Below are 23,454 nucleotides of genomic sequence, written 5' to 3' on the forward strand. Positions count from 1 at the left end.
GGGAGTGTCTGCCATTAGTGCCTCTGTTCCAAATGCTGACATTTGTCTTCTTTTTGTTCCTCTTTGGAAAGTGCCTACTTGACACCTGTAGGCTTAGAAATGCTGAAATTCAAACCCAGGAGGCAGCATTTCAAGTTAAGGAGTTTGGTGCTTTTCTATATGTGGGAAGATTTAAGAGTCAAGGCTCATTAAAATTTTGTCCTTGGTATGTGCCTCAGCTCTCTGTAATCCTATATTCTCAGAATGTCCTCAAGGTTCACCATAGGGAGTGGCTGCAGTCTGATGACTGCTAGATGGCAGGTATTCCCCTTCCTTGGGGCTCACTGTCTCACATTGAAGGGCTACAATCACTGATTCCATTTCTCAGGTCTTCTTCTCTTGGCCAGGAAGTTGACCAATATTTGGGACACATTTCATGATCACCTTTGTCCCATGGCACTGGGACTCATCCCAGATCTGGCAAAAATTCTTCATATGCACTCCAGGTACTAGATTTTTGAACAGGCCCCATCAATAGTTAAAGATTCTCTGGATTCTGCCTAATTTAATCCAGGAGTCATTTTTCCTTGTTGCTTCTCCCCATATCTAGAGTCACACTATTGCAATTATCTTATGTTATAAATGAGATTTTCTCAAAATGTTTAGCCATAGAAGTTTGGTTGGAAGCCTGATTGCACACTAGTTTCTGTAATGTTATAAATTAGACAGGATATAAGCAATGCTGCTAGTAACATTGATAACGACATAGTGAGCAGGTAGACAAAAAGCATGATTTGAAAACAAAGAATAAATTTAAGCAATGATTATTATAACTAACTATAATCCAGTTGCAATAATCAAGCAACCAAAGGAGCCATAACTGATTTTATGAGCTATCTGTAGTTTCATTGTATCAGCCATTCACACTTTATGCACAGCTTAACCTTTGAAAGAAGCATATATATTAGTGGCAGGATCAACCAGGTAGAGAGAATAAAACAAATTTTTCCATAACTATCTAGATTAGATTAGCCTCTGCTTAATAATGACTCATCCATGTGCAATAAAGCCAACCTAATACAGGAGTGGCAGTGAAGGAAAGTACAGGATTTATTGCAGGAGTCATAAGGGTTTATTACACCAAGCAAGGAGTCCAGGCAGCTAGTGCTTAAAAAACCCAAACTCCCTGATGGCTTTCAGGGAAAGGTTTTTAAAGACAGTGAAGGAGAGGGTTGCAGCATGTGTGATCAGCTCATGGATGTCTTCTGATTGGCTGGTGGTGAGGTAATCAGGAGTCAACGTCATCAAGCTTCCAGGTTCTATGTCCTTGTGGGGAGCATACAGTTAACTCCTTCTACCTGGAGGGGGCTTTGGTACCTGCAAACAGCACAAAGGATTTGACTCAGAATATTTTCTATAGTCCTTGAGGAAGAACTAAAGGTCCTTGAGTATTGAATGGATAAGCTAGTATTATTTTGTCTTGCTTGACTGTTTTCTTTTGTTTCTGCATTTTCTCAATTTGCTGATTAAATCTTTTCCTTGGAACAGTGGAGAGCCTAGGAGGCTAAAGGTTTATTACAGACATGGGGTGTAAGGATGTCTTAGGAAGCCCCCAAGGGTCCTGATCAGTTACAAACATCACAGGGATTAAGGTAAAAAGTCATGACCTCTGGATACTACACATAGTGTCAACAAAGCTACAGTGACTATAGATTGGTAGTTGACAATGATGATAAGAACTCAAATTCTTTTTTAATTAATTTATTTTAATTGGAGGCTAATTACTTTACAATACTGTAGTGGTTTTTGCCATACATTGACATGAATCAGCCGTGGGTGTCCATGTGTTCCCCATCCTGAACCCCCCTCCCACCCCCCTCCCCATTCCATCCCTCAGGGTCATCCCAGGGTACTGGCCCTGAGTGCCCTGTCTCATGCATCGAACCTGGACTGGTCATCTATTTCACATATGATAATATACATACTTCAATGCTATTCTCTCAAGTCATCCCACCCTTGCCTTCTCTCACAGAGTCCAAGAGTCTGTTCTTTACATCTGTGTCTCTTTTGCTGCCTTGCATATAGGGTCATCATTACCATCTTTCTAAATTCCATATTTATGTGTTAATATACTATATTAGTGTTTTTCTTTCTGACTTACTTCACTCTGTATAACAGGCTTCAGTTTCATCCACCTCATTAGAACTGATTCAAATGCATTCTTTTTAATAGCTGGGTAATATTCCATTGTGTATATGTACCACAGCTTTCTTATCCATTTGTCTGCCTGTGGACATCTAGGTTCCTCCCATGTCCTAGCTATTGTAAACAGTGCTGTGATGAACATTGGGGTACACGTGTCTCTTTCAATTCTGAAGACCTCAAATTCTGATTGATCTCTTGGGTAGGTTGAGAGTTTTCTCAATAAATGGGGAATAGTTAAAGAGAAAACCACAGGCTCAGAATGGCATCACTTTCGCTGAAGCTCATGATACCAAACCTAGGTTTAACATCTGACCTAGCTGGTAGCTTCCACCTTCCGCAGGAATGAAGACTTAGTCAGCCAGTCTGGAAATTTCTGGTGAGCACCCTGGAGGTAATCTGTCTCCTAGGTCTTTTCCATCCTCAGGAGGAAGAAACAATCTGCCTGACCTCTTTTCCTAAACACTGCTGAAATGCATATCACTGAAGATTGACCATGCTAAGAGTAAATACATTTCAACTGTGTTAAATTCACTCCCATCACCACTGTCCAGCTCCAGAAAATTTTCATCTTGCAAAATTACAAGTGACCTTTTAGATGTTGGTGAAACATTCAAAAATTGTAAAACACAGAGATGACCAAATAGACCTGGAGTGTGCCCAGCAGGCTACTTTGTGCTCTTTGATCTGGGTCACTTCACTGAACTCACACAACGAGCTGTGGGGCCGCAGACTGCTCATTCCACAGGTGAGAAAACCAAGGCTTCGAAAGGTGAAGTCACGTGTCTAAGATCCCCCTGCTGATGAGAATGGCAGAGCTGGGATTTGAGCAGGATTCAGTTTGATTCCCAAGCCTGGGTTCTTTTAAGTAACCCATGGCCTCCTAAGCAGGGTGGAGACAGAGAGTGACAGAGACAAGTGCCTACTAGTCCAGCAGACTGAGCAGATATCCCAAATAGAGATGGGACACAAGAAGGACAAGACAAGGGAGCCAGAGGCGTCCCCAGAGCCCCTGAATAGAAGACTGGCTGGCGACTTTGGGTCCACGCAGCAGGGTCCAGACACAGAGGACAGGGCCCCACACCCAGCCCCGGGTAGGGGACAGTCTGACCTGGAAGCTGATGGAGGACAGCTGCACAACTCTGTGACTCAGATGGCTTTGACTTCACCAAAGGGCACGTGGTGTTCATATTGCCTGAAGCTCTTCCCATTGACCATCACTTGCCAAGATGAGAGCACACGCCAGTACTGGTCCCTGGCCAGGTGGGAGCACACCCAAGTCTCTGGGACTCCTGCCTGTAGAAGTTTTGACCCGTGTCTATAGTTTTCATGTCAATCCTCTGTAGGTCTGGGCATCAGTCTTCAGATCTGTTACAAGAACATGCTTGGGACCTGAAACGCATCCAAACACAACCTCTACCTTTATGTCAGGTAGCAGGATGAGGGGATGGGGACATCCACATTCACACCGAGAAGCACAGACATGGATGTGCTCACTCCCCCTCCCATCTCCCCAAGCTCAGAGTTACTGCTCTACTTCCAAAAGCAATGTGCAATGCCCTGCAAAGCAAAGCCATTAATAACATCTGGATAAAGACAGCAACAATGTTAACAGAAACTCAGATGTTCCCAGGGACCTAGAGTGAAAAAAGAGCCACAACAGAGGATTGGATTTAAAGACCCAGGAGGCCAACGAAGCACCATGATGACTTATCTAGTGCTTATTTCCAGAGTTAAAGAAGCAAGAGGTGCACCTGGAGTTGCAGGTGAAGGTGTGGAAGGAGACTGAAGCGTTAGCCGTACAAGGAAATGGTCATCTTCTCTGTACAAAGGTGTTGCTCACATGACTGTTTAAAGACTGTCCACAGCACCCGATGGGGCTGGGGGACAGGCAGCTAAAGGGAAGAGAGGAGAGTTCGTGCTCACCTTGAACTCTGAGCTCTATATCTGGAAGCAGAGCTCAAATTGACTCTCCCTCTGGGAGGGCATCTGCATCTTCCTCTCCCCGGGATCCAGCTTCTTTTCTGCTTCCTGTCGCAGACCACATACCTACTGTTTTCAAACCGAGGGTTGAATTGGAAGGCAATGTCATTGTCTCTGCACCTGGTCTGAAAGTTCCCACCAAACCTTTGTGGAGGGAAGTCAGACAGGGCTCAGTGTGCTGGCTTACTGCCAAGGGCGGGACCAGGGGGTGGTCACACTTTGACTGACATCCATCCAGGAATCTGCATACAGCCTGTGTGACTGGCTGGTACCTGTCTCTAGTCTGTTGCCATCACTTTTGCTCACCTAATTGCACTTACTATGTTTTTGTGCAATTACTGCATTTTGCCCTTAGAGTATCATTTTCTAAAAATAAGGAGAAAATGGGTAAAGAACTTTGTGTCCAAAATGGAAGCGGAGAAATGTGCCTAGGAGTGAGAGACTTTGGGGTCAAGTGGTGTGGCTCGTTAGAGGCCAGCCTGTGTCTGCTCAGTTGGGAAAGAAGAGGACAAATGGAAAGGACGGGGACACTGACGGTGCATGCACAGATTTGGTGTCTAAGAGGGAGACAGAATAAACAGTAGCTCTCCAAGGGTAGGGACCTCAGTGTGCATGACTTTCCCTCAGTGGAGGCTGGTGTGTGTCTAGGAAGCCCTCTTCTTCCCCACCCCCAGGAGGCCCTCAGTCAGCCCACTTGCCCAGCCCCTTGGGACGCTGAGGCAGGAGAGGCTCCTACTGCAGGGCCGGGCCCAGCACACGGTGAGCAGAGGCCGCCTGACTGCGGCTGGGCCCTCTTTGCCTGTCTCGTCCCGCATTGCTCTCGCTGTGGGCACCTCCTTTCTCCAGGTTCTGGGAATTAAGGCACCACCCTCCTTGACCACTTTCCATCTAGGAGCCTTGAACAAGTGGCCTCCACCTCTACGAGGCTCAATTTTACATGTATGACACAGGGTGATAAGGGTTTAAACCAACTGGCCCCAACCTTTGTGGCAAAGGGACCGGTTTTGTGGAAGATTATTCTTCCAAGGACAAGGGGAAGCAAGTGATGGGGAGTGGCTGTAGACACAGATGAATCTTCACTAAATTGCCTGCCACTCACTGCCTGCTGTGTGGCCCAATTCCTAAGGAGCCCGGACCAACACTAGTATATGACCTGGAGGTGGGGGACCCCTGGTTTAAACAAGGCATCCTGTGATGGGGCCTCCACACAGGAAGTCAAAAGGCACAGGAGGAAGCCCTTTGCACCCCACAGTGCAGGAGCACCCAGCTCCCCCTTTACTCAAGATGGTCCTTCTCACACACCCTCGACCTGCCCTGCCTTGCTCTCTTGCCCCTCAGAGAGCAGACACCTCCTCAGGAGGCCTTCCCTGCTGCTCCCAGTCTCCTAACAACTCTAAACACTTTCAGAGCTCCTGCAGTGGGCCAGACACCATTCAGATTCTCTCAATGTGCTACCTTGCTTAATCTTTACCCCAGATCTGGGCAGTGACTCCAGGATTAACCCCATTATATAGATGCAGAAACTGAGGCCCAGAGAGGTAAAGTAACTTCCTTGAGGTCATCCAGCCAGTAAAAGTTTCAGCACAGAGAGGCCATCTTTAAAGTACGTCCCCTTTGCTGCTATGCTGGGTCGTTACCCATCCCAGAAGCCCTGCTCCCTCCCTGCAAGACCATCATCTTTCCAGTTATTACTTAGAGCAGTAGAGGCACCCACAGTGAGCTCAGTAAACGTTTGTCAGATGCAGGAATCCCGGGGATACTGACCCGCTGCAGTCCTGAGCAGCACCCAAGACATGGTCGTGGAGAAGAAGTTGTGTCTGCCCTTCCGTGTTCTTTTTAGGTTGCTGCTCCTGTCCTCTGTCACCTGCAGGAGCTGTTTTCTTAGAACCCCAGAGCTGCTTCCTGTCTGCTGAGGCACAACCCACCCCCAGCCCTGGAATTCACTGGGTTTCTCTAAGGAGACTGGGTCTCCATAAAGCCCATCTCTCCACCACCTCTGTGGCCTCTATTACTTTACACACTGGCCAGGAAGACCACTGCACCCAGAGGACTTAAAAATATATAGAAACCAAAGCAACTGGACTGTTACTCAATGGGGAGGATCCAGGAGATGATGTAGGTTTAGAGAAAGGGAGAAAAGTAGGGAGGAGAGGAGAGGGTGGAAGTGGGTGCTGCTCACCCAGGTTCCTTTCCCCTCTGCTCACCTCCTGTGATCTGCACCAAGACCCAATAGTGCATAGAGGTTCATGTTGGCTCAGAGATCCTGACCACACTCATACTGCAGTGAGCTTCTAGATGTCACTGGTCCTGAGAATGTGGCTGTCTCTTGTGGGTCCAGACAAAAACAGCACTGCTTGGTGGGGTGCTCCTGGTGCACAGGGTGGAGGTTGTGCTGGGAACGCCTGGTTATACCCATTTTCCAGATAGGGAAAATGAGGCTCACAGTGTTTAAAGGTCATCCTAAAGTCACACAGCTCATTAGTGATAGCCTGAGCCATATGAGGCTTCTTTGGGCCTCAAAAAGGAATTTCTTCCCTCTAAAATTCTATTCCCCACATAAAAACCTAATCATGGAGGGATTTCCCTGATAGAATAGTGATGAGGACTCTGTGCTTCCACTGCAGGGGGGATGGGTTCAATCCTTGGTCAGGGAACCAAGAACATGCATATAGCATGGTGCAGTCAAAAAAAAAGAAAAAGAAGGAAAGAAAAGAAAGAGAAAGAAAAGAAAAAACAATATATTAGCAGATGGAAAGAAATGTTTTATAAATATTAATAGAAAACCTTATCATGAAGGTTACCTTATCTTTGTGTTTAATGATGCCCCAGGAGCTTCTGATCCCTCCTCTCGAAGAATTTCTCTCTCTCTTCCCTCCTCTTCTCTCCCTTTATTCTGGGCTGTAGACTGGGGAGCAGAACAGATTCAGACATACTAAAACTTTCTGAATGACATAGAGGTGGGTCACTGTGTTGAATAAATGTCTTTAATTGGCTCCAGCGCTTTGTTCAAGGAAATGACTGACTAAAACAGAGACCAGGATCAGCTGGGTAGCAAAGTGGGGTGGGGAGGAAACGCATAGCAACAATAGACTTACCTGAAGTCACGCGGGTCCCCGCCATGTGCTCGACACAGGGCCCTGGGGTCCAGCCTGGATGAGCAGCTGAGGGTCCTACAGGCACCAGGTGGGGAGCAGGTGAGCAGGTGCCCCAGGGCCACACACAGGTCTGCACCTGTCTCCCTTCTGGCACTTCCCTAGGTTCTCAGAATTTGCAAAGACTGACTTCTTTGAGACGTTCTCATAAACAGAGCCCACTTGCCTCCTCCATCAACCCTCCGTCCCCACTAGATTCCCGAATCAACTAGAATATGACTGGATTTAAGGGGAAGATGACACATTTGGAACAGAAAGGAGGAAAAGAAGCAGAGATTCTTTGCAATCCTCTTCAACACGGGGGATACGGGACATGTTTCCTCATTGACTAGAATAGGAAGCAACTGGAACTCTCATTCACCGCAGGTTGGAGTGTAAAACACAACAGCATTGGAAACTTGATGGTGGATTATAATTAAGTTAACCCTCTACCTCTCCTATGTCCTGGCTCTTCTGCTCCTAGATATTCTCCAAAGAGAGATAAGAACAGATGTACCTGTGCTTAACAGCTTCACTCATCACCGCCCCTCACTGGAAACACAACTTTTCACCAACAGGAGAAGGGGAACAGTGAATGCTCTTTGCAAACCCTTGGACTATCGCCCACCAGGCTCCTCTGTCTGTGGATTTATCCAGGCAAGAATATTGGTACAGGTTTCCATTCTCTCCTCCAGGGGATCTTCCCAACTCAGAGATCCAACCCATGTCTCCTGGGTCTCCTGCATTGGCAGGCACATGCTTTACTACTGAGCCACCTGGGAATTGCCTGCTATGGACTAGCCCTCAGCAAGAAAATGAAGATAAAGGCAAGGTCTTCAGTGAACGTCACCGTTGAGCACATAGAGCCAGACACAAGTGAGCACACACTGCGAGTATTCTGATAACATAAAATCCAGTAACAAGTCAGAAAAGCGATGCTTATGAGGGGCACCAACTGGGAGGGACCTGAAGGAGTCATCTGGGTGCTGGAAATGTCCTGGAGCTTGACCCGGATGGTGGTCATGCAGCTGTTTACAGCATAAAAACTCTTCCAGCAGACTAGGGTCTGTGTGCTTACATGGACCGAACCTCAATAAAATCTGTTTAAACAACAGCACAGGCCATGTACATTGGCACAGTATGTGAGAATCCACCTCGACATGCAGAAAACGTGGGTTTGATCCTCGATCCTGGAAGACCCCACATGAGGTGGAGCAACTAAGTCCATGTGCCGCAATTATTGAGCCCAGGTTCTAGAGGCCACTTGCTGTAAATACCGAATCCCACACCCCTACGGCCTGTGCTCAGCAACAAGAAAAGGTCAGCAATGAGAAGCCCGTGCATGGCACTGAGGAAGCCACCCATCTGCTGCAACTAGAGAAAGCCAGCGCAAAGCAACCAAGAACAAGCACAGCCAAAGGAAAAGAAAGTAAATAAGTGAATTTTTAAAAATTTAGAGACCACCCCAAACTCACAGAGCCCAGAGAGAAACAGGGACAGCTAGAGATCAAGGGGACACGCACTTTGACATCTCCAGGTGACTTGGAAGGGAGTCACAGTGAGTCCAGCCCATAAAGGAGAGCCCAGGTTCCTCTGCTCCAGCCCTGTAGAGAGGGCCTACTGCCAAACCTGAAGGCCAATGGGTTTTTGGATGAATCAAGACCGAAAGGAGGCATCTCCAAGACCTAGGGCCTGGCACAGCTGACCTCAGCAACCTGGCGTCACCATGTGTGCGGTCACTGAGACCCTTTCCCAGGACCTGGCTTGAGGTGAGAGGCAGCCCTCGAGCTCCGTATTTAAAGTCCAGACTCTTGTCTGAGGTTCTCTGTTCTCTGCACTGTAGACCATAGGATCTGTTCTAAATGTGTTGACCACTTCACCCTCTCAAAAAGCCAGAAACTGACAAGTGTTGATGAGGACATGGAGAAAGGCCTTTTGTGCTGTTGGTGGGAATGTTAAATGGTGAGGATGTGATGGGAAACATAGTGTACGTGCTTGACCCTAAGAGACTGGCCTTAAGCTTCTGATTGCTAAAGCATCCACTTCGAAGACACCCATCTTTCGAAAACATGGTGCTGGGTGTGTGACAGCTTCTAGGTAAACCACCATGATTGCACCACCCATAAAGTTCTCCTTTCTAGGAAACCTTGGGCAACCGAGATAACTGTTTGAGTGACCCCACATGTCTCTTCCTGCCCCCTGGTTCCTGCGTAACCACCCTGCCTTTGGACCCCAATAAAAGCGGAACCACAATCTGCACTCTCACCCTCTCCTTCCCACTGACTATTGTCCTATGTGGCCCTCGGGACTTGAGAGTAATAATCCTCATTTTTTCAAGGCTACCTGATGGGTGTTGCTGAGCTGTGTCTTGAAGCCATGATAAGAATCACAGGGCCCATCTGGCGATAGTACTGTCTCCAGCTGGGCTAATGAGGGGGGCTCCCATGAGTAGTAAAGACCCAGGCGAGTGCCCCAGTGTTCCTGAACAGAGAACATCACTACCAATAGTCTGAGACAGACCCTACAAAACAGTACGGATGTTCCCTTAACAACTAAACACAGAATTACCATATGATACAGCAATTTCACGTCTGGCTCAGATGGTAAAGAATCTGCCTGTAATGCAGGACACCTGGGTTTGATCCATGGCTCAGGAAGATCCCTTAGAGAAGATCACGGGAATCACTCCAGTACTCTTGCCAGGAGAATCCCAGGGTCAGAAGAGCCTGACAGGCTACAGACCATAAGATCCCAAAAAGTCAGACACAGCTGAAACAACTTACCACTGCCAGCAATTCCATGTCTGGCTATATACCCTAAAGAACTGAAAGCAGAGACTTGAAGAGATATGTGTACACCCATGCTCCTGGTATTACTTACAACAGCCAAGACATAGAAGCAACACGGGTGTCCATTAATGGATGACTAGATGAACAAAGTGAGGTCCATATATACAATGCAATATCGTTCAGCCCTAAAAAGGAACTGAATTCTGCCGTAAGTTACAACATGAATGTTGGGAAATGAAGAAATTTTCCTCTACCCTTCTAGGTTTTCCGGCCTATCTAAGGTTAAATTGATATGAAACATATTAAAAGGAAAAAAAAATCTAACAAAGGTATGGTAACACTTGCACACATAGGAGAGACCAAGGAGAACTACCCACCAAAACAGTCAAAACCATCACTTTAAATACCACCTTCAGCTAAAATCACAGGAAGATGTTGAGGGCAATGGTTTGGGACTTCAAAGATGAGGAAGGCTATTCACAGAAAAGTCAATGTTTGGTATGTAAGTGCTTGCTGGATGCAGAGTGGACTCTGATCGCTAGGATGTGCAAGGTTTCCCCTACCACACCTCGCTTGTGTTTTTCTGTAAATATCAATGCTCAAGGCTCTATTTCTACAACAGGCCCTTTATCTGCACTCTTTGCTGCAGTTCTTCAGTTCAGTCGCTCAGTCATGTCCAACTCTTTGCAACCCCGTGTTGAGGAGGAGGTAAGAGAAAAACTTTGAGCCTTCAGTTTCTTAAGAAGAATCAGCCTAAATGAATACTCAAGCCAAAGCGACACATTTAGGGGACACATTTTGCTCCCCTACACTCTAAGTTTCAGTCTTTCCTCATCTATGAGATGTAGCTAATCACAGGCCATGTTTGATATGATTGTCATGAACACTGAATGAGCTGAGGCTTGGAGGGCACTCAGTCTGGCTACAACTCACCAAACTGAGTCCGAGTTGTCTTCTACCATCTGATTTGGAATCACTAAGAGCAAAGACTTCCCTTTAATCTCCTCGGAAGGGACTGCACCAGATCATCCCAACTACATGGATGGCAGTCAAGCTCTTGAATCTGGGTATACGTCTCAGGACTGAAGAAGACCCCACATGACACCCGGTCCTGTCCAGGTGATGGAGACTTCAGAATCAAAGTGAGGGGGAAGAGCAGTAGATGACGTTCAGGTAGGCTGCTTTGGTCCTAAACAATGGATCAAGTCTTCACACTTTAACTTAACATGACATCCTTCCTCCTTCAATTCCTTTCTTTTTCTCTGCCACTGACTAGGAAAGATAAAGCCCCAATCTGTAACCCCCAACACATTGCTAAAGAAAGTAATCTTTCAACTGAATTTACCATCAGAATTTCCAATCCATCCATCACTATCTAGATCAGATTTACCTCCACGCAGTACGATTCATCCACGCACTGTAAAACCAATCTACTGACACGGGGTTATGATGAAGGGAAGTGCAGCATTTATTGCAGGTACCAAGCAAGGGGTCCAGGCAAGCTTAAAAAACCCAAATTTCATGATGACTTTCAGGGAAGTGGTCTTAAACACAGGGTGACGGAAAGCGTGAGGGGTGTGTGATCAGCTCATAGATGTCTTCTGATTGGTTGGTGGTGAGGTAATCAGGAGTCAATATCATCAAGCTTCCGGGTTCTATGCCCATGTAGCACCATACAGTGAACATCTTCCACATTGTAGGGATTTCTATATCTGTAAAGCAGCACAAAGAATTTGGTTCAGAATACTGGCTATAGCTCTTGAGGAGGAACTAAAGGTCCTTGATGGTATTTAACGGCTAAGCTATTATCACTTTGTTTTGCTTGGCTGTTACCCTTTACTTCTGCATCTTCTCACTTAAATTTTATCCTTGGAACTTGGGGAAGGCCTAGGAGGCTAAAGGTTTATAACACTCGAGGGGCATAGGGCTGTCCCAGGATGCCCCGGATAGGGTCCTGCTGGGTTACAAATGACAGAGGGATTAAGCAAAACAATCAGGGCCATGGATACCACACCAAGGGTGAACAAAGCTGTGGGGACTATATATCGGTAGCTGAGAGTGATGCTAATGCCTTACATTCTGATTGTATCTTTTGGTTAGGCTGAGAGTTTGCTACAAAGTGGGGCATAGTTGAAGAGAAAACCACAGGTTCAAAATGGCCTACTTTTGCTGAAGCCCATGATGCCAAACCTAGGTTTAAGACCTAACCTAACTGTAGCTTTGACCTTCCCCAGGAATGTAGTCTTAATCAGTCAGTCTGGAATTTTCTAGTCAGCATCCTTGAGGTAATCAGTCTTCTGGGACCTCTCCATTTTTAGGAGGAAGAAGAAATCTACCTGATCTCTTTTCCTAAACAGTGGTGAAATGCACATTATGTAAAATTGACCATCTTAAGTGTACTGGCTCAGACTGTAAAGAATCGACCTGCAATGTGGGAGACCTGGGTTTGATCCCTGGGTTGGGAAGATCCCCTGGAGGAGGGCCTGGCAACCCACTCCAGTATTTTTGCCTGGAGAAGCGCTATGGACAGAGGAGCCTGGCGGGCTCCAGTCCATGGGGTCTCAAAGAGTCGGACATGACTGAGCAACCTAGCATACACACAAGTGTACCTACAGTTCAGTGGTGTTAAGTTCACTCCTGTGGCTGTGCAAAAATCACCACCATCCAATTCCTGAACGTTTTCATCTTGCAAAATTGGTCGTGACCTCTTAGATGTTGCTAACACATTCAAAAATTATAATACACAGAGAGGGTCCAATAAACCCGGGAATGGCTACAGAAAGGATATACTGTGCCCTTTGATGTGTATTGTCTCATTGAGCTCACACGACGACCTGTGGGGAGGCCGATCATGCTCATTCCACAGGTGAGGAAACTAAGTCTGGGAGAGGTGAAATCGCTCGTCTAAGATTCCCCAGCCAATGAAAATGGCAGAGCCGGGAATCTGAGCTGGATTCAGTTTGACTCTAGGTTGTTTCGAGAAGCACAGGGCCTCCTCACCAGGGGGATGGTAGACAGTGACAGAGACAAGAAACCTACTAGTCCAGGAGCCTGAGCGGGTGTCCCAGACAGACACAGCGACACAAGAAAGACAGACTGGGGCAGCCAGAGTGTGTGCCCAGAACCACCTGGAGACGAGACTGGCTGGCACCTTTGGGTTCACACAGCAGGACCCACAGAGGGAACGGGGCCCCACACCCAGCCCCTGGGGACGAGTGCTGGGTGCACAGTCTGACCTGGATGCTGACGTAGGACAGATGCACGCCGCCCTTGATGGAGATGCCGTTGAATTTGTGGAAGGGCAGCCGGTGTGCATACTCCATGAAGATGTTCTTGTTCACCATCACCTGTTGAGATGAGTGCACATGGTAGGAGACGGTCCAGGACCAAGTGGGAGCGCACCCATGCCTCTGGGACCCCTGCTTCTAGACATTTAGACCTGTATCTAGTTTTTACATCAGTCCCCTGTAGGTCAGGGCAACAGCCTTCAGAGCTGTGCCAGTTACAGGAACATGGTTGGGACACTAAGTGCATCAAAAGGCAATCACTAGCTGACTCTAGTCCTTGGCTTCTTCATTCTTCTGGTGTTTGTTTATCACAGTAGGTTTGTCTTTCTAGTTTAGCTCTCCTGCGGTGTTATTAAAATAGACATGCAAATGTCCACGGGGAGCAAGGAAGTGATGTCAGGCTGTATGATGACATGGTGGGGACATTCATGTTCACACAGAGAGAAAAGACAACAGATGTATTCAGCTCCCCTCCCATCTCCCCAAGCCCAGAGACACTGCTCTGCTTGCAAAACCAATGTGCAATGCCAGGCAGAACTAAGTCTTTAATAACACCTGGATAAATGCAACAACAAGGTAACAGAAAAACAAATGTTCCCAGGGACCTGGAGTGGAAGAAGGGCTACAACAGAGAAATGGAGATAACATGGACTGAAAGACCCAGGGGCCAAAAAGCATCATGGTGACTTCTCTGGTGCTTGCTTCCAGAGTAAAAGAAGCAATAGGTGTACCTGTAGATGCAGGTGAAGGTGTGTGAGGAGACTGCAGCCTTACAAGGAGATAGTCCTCTTCTCTGTACAAAGTGTTGCTCACATGATTATTTAAAGGCTGCTCACAGCACCTTATGGGGCTGGGGAACAGACAGATAAAGAGAGGAGAGTTCCCACTCACCTTGAAGGCGGAGCTCTCTACCTCGAAGCAGATCTCAAATGGAGTCCCCTTCTGGAAGGGCATCTGCATCTTCTTCTCCTCTGACCCCCAGGTTCCTAGCTGCTTCGTGTTGCAGACCACATACCCGCTTTCTTCAAACCGAGGGTTGAAGTGGAAGGCAATTTCATTGTCATTGTAGCCCATCTGAAAGTTCACTTCAAACCTAGGTCAAAGAATATCAGACAGTATCCTGGCTTACTGCCAAGGGAGGGAACAGCAGGTGCTCACTCTGTGACTGACATCCGTCTGGGAACCTGCACACAGCCTGCGTGGCTGGTCGGTACCCACCTCCAGTCCTCCCATCCCTTTGGCTCACTTCATTCACCTCAGTGTGTTTTGGGCAGTTACCACATTTTGCCCTTACAGTGTGGTTTTCTAAAAATGAGGATATGGGTAAAGAAATTTGTGTCCAAGATGGAAATAGAGAAATGTGCCTAGAAGTGAGAGTCTTTGGGGCCAAGTGGTGGCTCCCTGGAGGTCAGCCTGTGTCTGCTCAGCTGGGAAACAGAGCAAATGGAAAGAACAAGTGCATTGATGGGACATCTACAGAGATGGTGTCTAAAGGGGAGACACAGAAAAAACCCCAGGTCTCTGGGCATGGGGACGTCACAGTGTGCATCTGTCCCTCTTCAGAGGTTGTCGTGTGTCCACCTGACCTGAGTGAGGTCAGAAGGCCTGGACCCTGACCCCAGCTCTGCCCTGTTTGTCATTTGCAATGACTTGGGACCATGCTATCCTGCAGCTGGCCCACCCAGAAAGAGGTGACTGCCTTCCTTCGGGGATGATGACTGAAACAGCCCAAGGGCACCCCTAAATAAGTATCTATTGTTCCCATCTCACCTCGGAGGAAACCCCTCACCATCTCCTTCTCTTCTGGATATAGCTGAAACTATAGGGATGAGGAATGAAGACAAAAGGAGCTTCCAAGGGGCCTAGCTCACAAAAGGGGTGCAATAAATCCTTGTGCTTTTTCCCAGATGGAGCTCATGCATATCCCCTAACCAAGGTCCAGCCTGAATTACCCAATGAGGCATCTCTCTCCCAACACCTTTCCTGAACTCAGAGTCAATGTGGTTCCCAGTATGCTTCCTGGGGTCACTCAGGCTCCCAACTAACACACAACTGTCAGACAGCCTGTCTCAGTCCCATGGCATCACCGCAGAACTGGCACTGCCCCACGCCCACGGGTGGCCCTCAGTGGGCATTCTACCTGCAGAGTGCTCTGTTTTGCTTGTTTATCTGGGGTTTCTTCTGGCTTCACGGCTCAAGGATCTTAGTTCTCTGATCAGGGACCAAATCCATGACCTCTGCAGTGGAAGATTGGAGTCCTGACCACTGGCCCACCAGAGAAACCCCCCAGAGCCCATTTGCTTTCTTGGTTAAGGGTGTGAGTTCTGAGTGCCTTCCTAAATACCAGGATGCTCTGTGAGCCCTCAGCCATCAGGGCCCAAGAGGAACTGGTGTGTTACTGAACCCAGCAGCCCTCCCTCCCTCCAATGAAAACGAAGCTCCAAGTGACCCTGAAATGAGAAATTTTAAGTTCTCATTTCTCTTAAAGTGGAGAATAGTGTTTCTGACATGTCTCTGGATGTCGTTTTTGCCTTTGCAGTCCCCCAGCTTCATTGCTGTGTTCCTTTGAAGATTCTGCCCGAGGGGAGGAGAGAAGAGCAGCTCCCATCAGAAGTGGGACCCTCGGAGGTAGAGACAGGATCTATTAGACAGAGTGGAGTAGAAAGCCCTCCTGTGCTGGGAGGAAGGGTTGGCACAGGGAGGGGAGAGAGAGGGGTGGGAGTTCAGAGTCAAGGTCCCGGATTCCCCTGTGGACCGGGTTTCAGAACCGGGTGCCTCACTTCCCTCAAGTCCCCTGCAGGCACTCAGGGCTCTCAGAGTCCCTCATTCACTGTGGCCGGGTCACCTGGCAGGGGAGGCAGTGGCAGAGGAAGTCGTCTAGAAGCCAGACGTCAAAGTAGGGCTGCGGGGGGAGGGGCCTGGAGGAATCCAGAAGGTCCCCAGGCCCCACGAAAAGTAATGAAAGGAGCAGTGGGGGTAGAAGTCAGCTGACATAGGACAGAGAGGCTTCTGAGAGAGGCCACGTGTCCAGAGGGGCCCCTGTGGGCACTGCAGATCTCAGGGTGCACAGGTCCCAGGCCTCCACACCACGGAGTTCATTGGAGTTCAGGGCTGTGTGAACTCCTGAGGACCTCTCGCATCTGGAATCTATGCAAGCTCTTCTCTGTTCCCAGACAGTCCCCCTCGGGAGAAAGGAGATGGGAAACAGAGCTGAGTTATCTATATTTTGAATTGACTTTAGTGGGAAAAACCTTGAAACTGAAAGAGACCAAATAGAACTTTGATGGCAAGTTTAAATATTTCCAAATCACCTCAAATGAAGCTTCCAAAGTAGATGAGACCGGCTAGAGGAAATGAAGGGAGTTGATGTATCTGCAGCTCTGGGTCATTGTATACGAAGTTCAGTCCCAGAACTCCACCTCTGGGCTGGCCTGCTTCCCTCTCTAAACCATGAGCCTCCATTCCCCCTGTCTCTGGGGAGTCTGCTTAATGGTGCCCCGGATGCTACAGGTAGGTGGTAGGGGGGCTGTGCATTGTTGGCAGGGCCGGGCTCTTCCCATCCCCTGAGCTGGGTGTGGGCAGCTTGGAGGATGCTCGGTGGACCATCCTGAGCTGACAGCACCCTGGTTCACTCAGGGGTGAGGCCGAGAGAGACAACAATTCCCGGTACCTGTTTTCACCTGTGGAAAGAACACTCCCCATGACGGTGATCGTGTGTCCTTCCTGGAGACCCCCTTCGATCAACCCGGTAAAGGGAACAGGCTGTGGAGAGAAGACAGTGATCAGTTGGCCTGCCTCCTTCTCTCCGTCCTCTTCAGCCCTGGCCGGGGGCTGGCCTGGGTGTGGAGCAGCAGCCTAGGGGCCACATGCGGCCACGAACAGGACAGAGGAGCCTCAGCTCCATGGACCTTCCAGCCCTGGAGTGAGGAAGTTACACAGATATTTTGAGGTTGCAAGAAGGAGCCCCTCAGGCTCTGAGAGGATGTGACAGGGTCAGATCGGCAGCTGCCAAAGAAAGAAGCAGCGAGTACACAGCCCTGAGACGGGAAGGAACCAGGGGAGTGAGGGCAGTGGCTGAATCCCAAGCCAAGCTGCTAGTAAAGACCTCAAGTCCTGGCGGGGGACTCAGGTTCCACCATGGACCAAAGAGACCCACTCCCTGTACTCGAGGATAAACCTTCTGCTCACGTGAGCAGGCCAAGAAGTCATCTTCCCCCTCCTGCCCAGCCCACCCAGAGAACAATGGTGACCTTGACCTTTGTCCCCCCACAACCTCAGAAAGTGCCTCTTCCCAGATGCTCTCTGCAGCCATGGGGCAGCCCCCCCTTCTACCTCCGTTCCTGGGCTCCCATCCTTCCTCCAGGCAGCCTCCAATGTCCTCATGTGGCATCTCCACCCCTTCTGGGCACCATTTCTTTGTCTCTTTCCTGAGCCTCTTTAAAGGACCCAGGGTTATAGTGAAGATGCTCCATTTTAGAGTCAGGCATCCTTCAGGTTTGAATCCTAATTCTGCTATTCATTACCTTAGTGGCCTTGGGAAGCTTATTTAACTTCTCTTTGCCTCAGTTTCTTCATCCATGAAATGAGAACAAGTCCCAGCTTCTGAGTGACATGGATGATTCAGTAAGAAAATGTCTATGGGGAGAGACTGGCTCATCCTTCCAGAATGCTTTTTATCTAACATGGTTCTACAACTGCCTTCAACACAGCTCTGTCTCCAAGTCAGTTTTCACATTTTCACACTGTTGAAGTATGTTCTCCCTTTTCCTCTAAGTAATATTTTACAAAGATTAAATGCTTACAGGAACCAGGCAGGTGATTTGCATAGTTGAACTGGCCAGGTAGGGGGACAGTCAGGAGTGGTGGAGACTGCATCAAAGTAGGCATCATCGTCCTTATCTAAAGAGCAGTGTCCACTCAGCTGTAACCTGAGTACCTTTCAGGCCCAGTGTTGTCAGAGCCTCCAAGTCTTTAGGAAAAGACAGAAATCTGAAATTTTCCTTCTGTAAAACTTTCTAATTTGGGGGGGGCAAAATGCTTTGGAAAGGATTGTAGTAGGTTTCCTTTGCTGTAAGAGACATATAATGAAATATTTGCATTGAATTGATATATCTCAATTTGCTTCAAAACAATCCAGGAGTGGAAAGTAAAGTAGAGCTGGGCAGAGATAAAGCAGATCGTTCATGCGTTGAAACTGAGTGACTGGTATGTGTTGTTCATGATACTAATATCTCTGTATTATACTTTCTCTTTGGTAATGAGTTAAAACAGTCTCCAGGCCAAAAAAAAAAAAAAATACCTGCCAGCTCAATTCAGTCCTAGTCTATGTCCTTGAGCTGTGGAACCACTCAGAATCCAGGGAAGCCTCTCCAGACTCCAGTGTGCACTGCTGGCCCTGGGAGATACCCAGCGATGCCAGGATCCCGTTCAGACAGACTGTGCTCTCCTTAGACCTTGGCAGAGGTGTCTTTTGTGGCCCCAGGTCAGGTCTGAACTCTGCCGTTAAATACTTTGGTGACGTTAAGCAAATCACAACATCTCTGCATGTCTGAGTTCTTTCTGTTGTCTGTCCATGTCAGTGATTTTGGAGTAGAATCAGCCTGACCCAGTTAGGCTGACCACCATGGTGGACTTTCCTGAAGAATCCCCTTATTTGTTGATTGAAGCCTCTTAAGTGCCTTTCATACCATCATGAAAGACAAGGCTTAAAATATATCCTTCTGGCAGCATGGGCGCCTCCCTCAAGCATATTCACACAAAGGCATAAAGAACTGAAAGCACAGTGTGATGGGATGAGGTCCTCAGAGCACAGAAGGAAGGCAGGATGGAGGAATTCCTGTGTGGGTAATGGGGGCGGGCAGTACAGTTAATCTTAGGAAATGTGTGTGTGTGTGTGTGTGTGTGTATGTGTTAGTTGCTCAGTCACGCCCAACTTTTTGCGATCCCATAGACTATAGTGCCAGGCTCCTCTGTCCATAGGATTTTCCAGGCAGGAATATTGGAGTGGGTTGCCATTCCCTTCTCCAGGGGACCTTTCTGACCCAGGGGTTGAGCCTGAGTCTCCTGCATGGCAGGCAGATTCTTTAACTTCTGAGCCACCAAGGACCATAGGAAGTGATTCCCCCAAAAAGCTTTGTGAGATTTTAGTGTCTTCAATGGCATCCTCAAATTCTGAAACACAAGATTATTTCAAAATGAGCATAGTCCTGAAGACAAGATTATTCATAGCTGCATTATAATTGTAAAGAATCAAAAGCAAGTCCAAAAGTCCACCAGGAAGAAAATAGTGAAATTAATTTGATGTTTCCATACAATGGACTGTATGGAGACTTAAGAAAAGAAGAAGAGGAAGAAGGGAATTCTTTGAGAATTGATATAGAATGATGCCACATGGATTATTCAAAAAATGGGTGCTGCTGCTAAGTCGCTTCAGTCGTGTCTAACTCTGTGTGACCTCATAGACGGCTGCCCACCAGGCTCCCCCGTCCCTGGGATTCTTCAGGCAAGAACACTGGAGGGGGTTGCCATTTCCTTCTTCAATGCATGAAGATGAAAAGTGAAAATGAAGTCTGTCAGTCATGTCTGACGCTTAGCGACCCCATGGACTGCAGCCTACAAGGCTCCTCTGTCTATGACATTTACCAGGCAAGAGAACTGGAATGGGTTTCCATTGCCTTCTCCAAAAATGAGTGGGGGAGGCTATAAACATATATTTACTAATTATAAATAAAGAATTATCTAAAAACATTTCTGGAATGATTCAAGCAAACCATTAATATTGGTTGACTCCAAGGAGGGTAGGGTGGGCTGAATAATTATCACCCTTCCCTCTGCCCTACCAACAATGTCTACATGCTAATTCCTGGAAGTTGTGAATATACTACTTTATACAGCAAAGGAGGGTTATGCAGATGTGATTAGGTTAAGGATCTTGAGATAAGTTATTGTAGATTATCTGCATGGGCCCGATGTAGTCACAGGGTCCTCAATGAGGGAGCTAGAAGAGGAGGGTCAGTAGTACCTGTGACAACATAAGCGAGAAGCAGGAGGAAGGGGTCACAAGCCAAGGGAAGCAGGCAGTCTCTGGAAACTGAGAAAGGCAAGGAAACATTCTCCCCTGAAGCCTCCGGAAGGGAACAGCCTTGCTGACACTTTGAGTTTAGAGTTTGACCTCAGAACTGTAACAGAATAAATTTGTATTGCTTTAAGCCTGGCTGGCCAAGGACCCCTCCGTGCATGTGTGTGTTGTGTGTCTGTGATCTTAGCAAGAAACAGCAGCACCTAGAGGACGCAGAGGAAGGATTTTTATGTTGGATTTGTGGCCCCACAGCATAGACTTGCCTCCCAACTCCCCAAGCTGGCAGCTCTGATGCTGACCAAGTCACATGACCTGTCTGCACCCCAGTTCCCGCCTCAGAAGGGGGAGACAGGTGAGACGCTAGCGAGGCCAGCCTGGCAGTGTCCTTAAGAGGATTAGGTGAAAGGCTAAGTGGAAAGTCCTTGGCTGGAAAGACTGACAAGGGTAGCTGTCTGCGTCAGGATGGCTTTATCCTTCTGCTGGGTCTAAACTAGGCCTCTGCTCTTGGCCATGCCTGGAGGCTGAGGATCTTTCCCTCCTCTTCATATCCTTCCAGAAAGAGGAACCAGGCCCTACAGGCCAGGGGTGGGAATTCCCTTTCTGGAGACCCCGCGTCACAGAGGCCACCCAGCCACACCTGACCAGGGGGCTCACCCGCAGAGGGCAGCGCTGCTACCCTTCTGGTGGCCTCCTTTCCTGGTCTTTGTCATCTCATCATCCCATTTCCTCGAAGCCACGCAGGTCATTACTGGGGCCGTGCTTGCAGATGAGGAAACAGAACAAGCAGCTTGCCTAACTTTCCCGAAGTCACACAGCTGGGCAGTGAAAGAGGCAGGTTTGATCCCAGCACCCACGCTCTTAGCCCTCACCCAGGCCGCTTCTCACGGTGAAGCCCTGACCCTGCTGGACCCAAGAGTGAGTCCTGTCCTGACTCCTGGCTCGGCCCTCCTGGCCCTCTGGGGGCTGGGCCAGATGAGACCAGAGGGGTGCATGGGCGAGCAATAGGGGCGCTCCTGAGGCATATCCTAGAGGCATTGACTCAGCTGACTGGCCGGGCGGGTGACCCTCATGTTGCACTCGGGAGGAAGTGAGGTCCCAGATACTAGAGGTCACTGGGTGACCCGGGGGTGGGCGGCCACATGGGGTGGACAGTGCTGCTGGCCCCTGGGGGGCTGCACCAGCCTCTTTCTCATCCAGACTCCGAGGCCCTGTTTTGCCTCTCTGCTGTCGATAGAAGGAATTTCCTTCTAATTTCAAATCTTTGGCTTTTGAATCCAAGGATTAGAAAGGAAAAATGTGTCTTCAGAATCATAAAATGTCAGGTCTGGAAAGGGCTCTGTGTCCCCCATCTGAGGGAGAAGGAAACCTAGGTGTCACATCCTGACCCGAGGTCACCATGGAGGCACCCACCCAGGGTGGGCCCAGCTTCCTCCAACCCTAACAGAAGCCCCCCAAAGTGGGCTGAGGGCCACTGGACACTGCCTGGAGCAAGCAGGCCCAGCGGGGGCCCCCGGGAGGTGGGCTTGAGTGTGGAGTGCAGCAGTCCCCAGTACCTGCTGTCCCCTCACGCCTCCCCAGGAAGGACTCCATCAGCCGACCTGCCCAGCCTCTCAGGCAGCTGAGGTTGGGAGAGGCTCCTACTGAAGGCCCAGGCCCAGGCCCAGGACCCAGGGAGCATGGAAACCTCCTGAGACCCGGGTTGCTGCCTGCCTGCTTCCTCCTCACCCAGGTCTCTCTCTGTGGGCCCTTGCTTCCTTGGTCACTTACCATCTGGGGACATTTGACAAGTGACCTCCACCTTTCTGAACCTGTTTTCCGTTTATGACCTGGGGATGACAAGGCTCGCAGGGTTTAAACCAGGCCACCTGAAATGGGGCCTCCACACGAGGCCCAGGGCACAAGACGCAGCCCTTGCACCCCACAGGGCCCCCTCTCCCCCATAACTCCCCGGAGGGTCCTTCTCAGATATCCTTGACCTGCCCTGCCTTACTCTCTCACCCCTCAGGGAGCAGACATCTCCTCAGGAGGCCTTGTCTGCCACCCCCAGACTCCTATTAATTCTAAACACTTCCATAGTGAACCAGACACCTTTCAAGCTCTCTCAGTGGACTTCCTGGCTTAATTCTTCCCCCAGCCCTGGGCGGTGACCTGAGGATTATCCCATTGTATGGATGCAAAATTGAGGCCCAGAGAGGTAAAGCAACTTGCATGTGCGTGCCTGCTCAGTGGTTTAGTTGTGTCCAGCTGTTTGCAACCCTATGGAATGTAGCCCGCCAGGCTCCTCTGTCCAATGGACTTTCCAGGAAGAATGCTGGAATGCATTGCCATTTCCTCCTCCAAGAGATCCTCCTCACCCAGGGACGGAAACCACATCTCCTGCATTGGCAGATGGATTATTTCCCGCTGAGCCACCTAGGATGCTTGTGGTCACCCAGCTAGTACATGGCTGAACCCAGGGAGGCTGTCTTCAAGATAAGTGCACTTCACTTCCAAGCTGGGTTGTTAGCCTCCCCAGAAGCCCTGTGTACCTCTCCCTTTGTGCAAAAAAAATTATTGATAATCTCTTTTCTAGTTATGATGTAGGCCCTTCTTCCCCCGATGAGCATCTACAGCAGGAGTGGCACCCAGAGAAAGCTCAGTAAACCTTTGCTTACTGAATCCTGGTGATACTCATCCGCTCCAGCCCTGAGTGGGGCTAGGGGGATGAGACGAGCTTGGAGCAGAAATTCTGTCAGGATCACGCCGGCGGGTGTGTCTGCCTTTCTTGGGTTCTCATTTGGATGCCCCCCTCCTCCCATTCCCCTGCAAGAGCTCCTGTCACCTGCAGGAGCTGTGACACCTGTCCCTCCCCTCCCCCAGCTGAGGCCGCCCCCAGCCCCGGGAACTCACTGGGTTTATGTAGGAAGCCTGGGCACCACAAAAGGCCATGTCTCCACCACCTCTGTAGCTGCTGCCACTTCGCCCGCTGGCTTAATGAAGAAATGGAACCTAAGCAATCTGGCAGT

At 48.8% G+C, this 23,454-nt stretch overlaps 1 protein-coding gene across 1 annotated transcript; it reads right to left on the reverse strand.

Moving 5' to 3' along the window:
• Window positions 1–11,567: 11,567 nt before the first annotated feature.
• LOC136149681 (galectin-9-like) lies at window positions 11,568–23,393 on the reverse strand. The gene is made up of 5 exons (XM_065910135.1): window positions 23,339–23,393; window positions 17,042–17,133; window positions 14,263–14,464; window positions 13,321–13,431; window positions 11,568–11,796 (listed from the first exon to the last, which is right to left on the reverse strand). Exons 1-5 carry the CDS (start codon window positions 23,375–23,377, stop codon window positions 11,791–11,793), a joined length of 450 nt encoding a protein of 149 aa, XP_065766207.1. The 5' UTR covers window positions 23,378–23,393; the 3' UTR covers window positions 11,568–11,790.
• Window positions 23,394–23,454: the final 61 nt, after the last annotated feature.

This window comes from Muntiacus reevesi, chromosome 18, assembly GCF_963930625.1.
Source record: "Muntiacus reevesi chromosome 18, mMunRee1.1, whole genome shotgun sequence".
NCBI lineage: Eukaryota > Metazoa > Chordata > Mammalia > Artiodactyla > Cervidae > Muntiacus > Muntiacus reevesi.

Coding starts and splice junctions, on each gene's coding strand:
- LOC136149681 (XM_065910135.1), bottom strand. CDS start 23,377: ATGGCCTTTTGTGGTGCCCAGGCTTCCTACATAAACCCA. Junction 14,465..17,041: donor CTTTCCACAGGTGAAAACAG/GTACCGGGAATT, acceptor TCTTTGACCTAG/GTTTGAAGTGAACTTTCAGA. Junction 13,432..14,262: donor TAGAGAGCTCCGCCTTCAAG/GTGAGTGGGAAC, acceptor TCATCTCAACAG/GTGATGGTGAACAAGAACAT.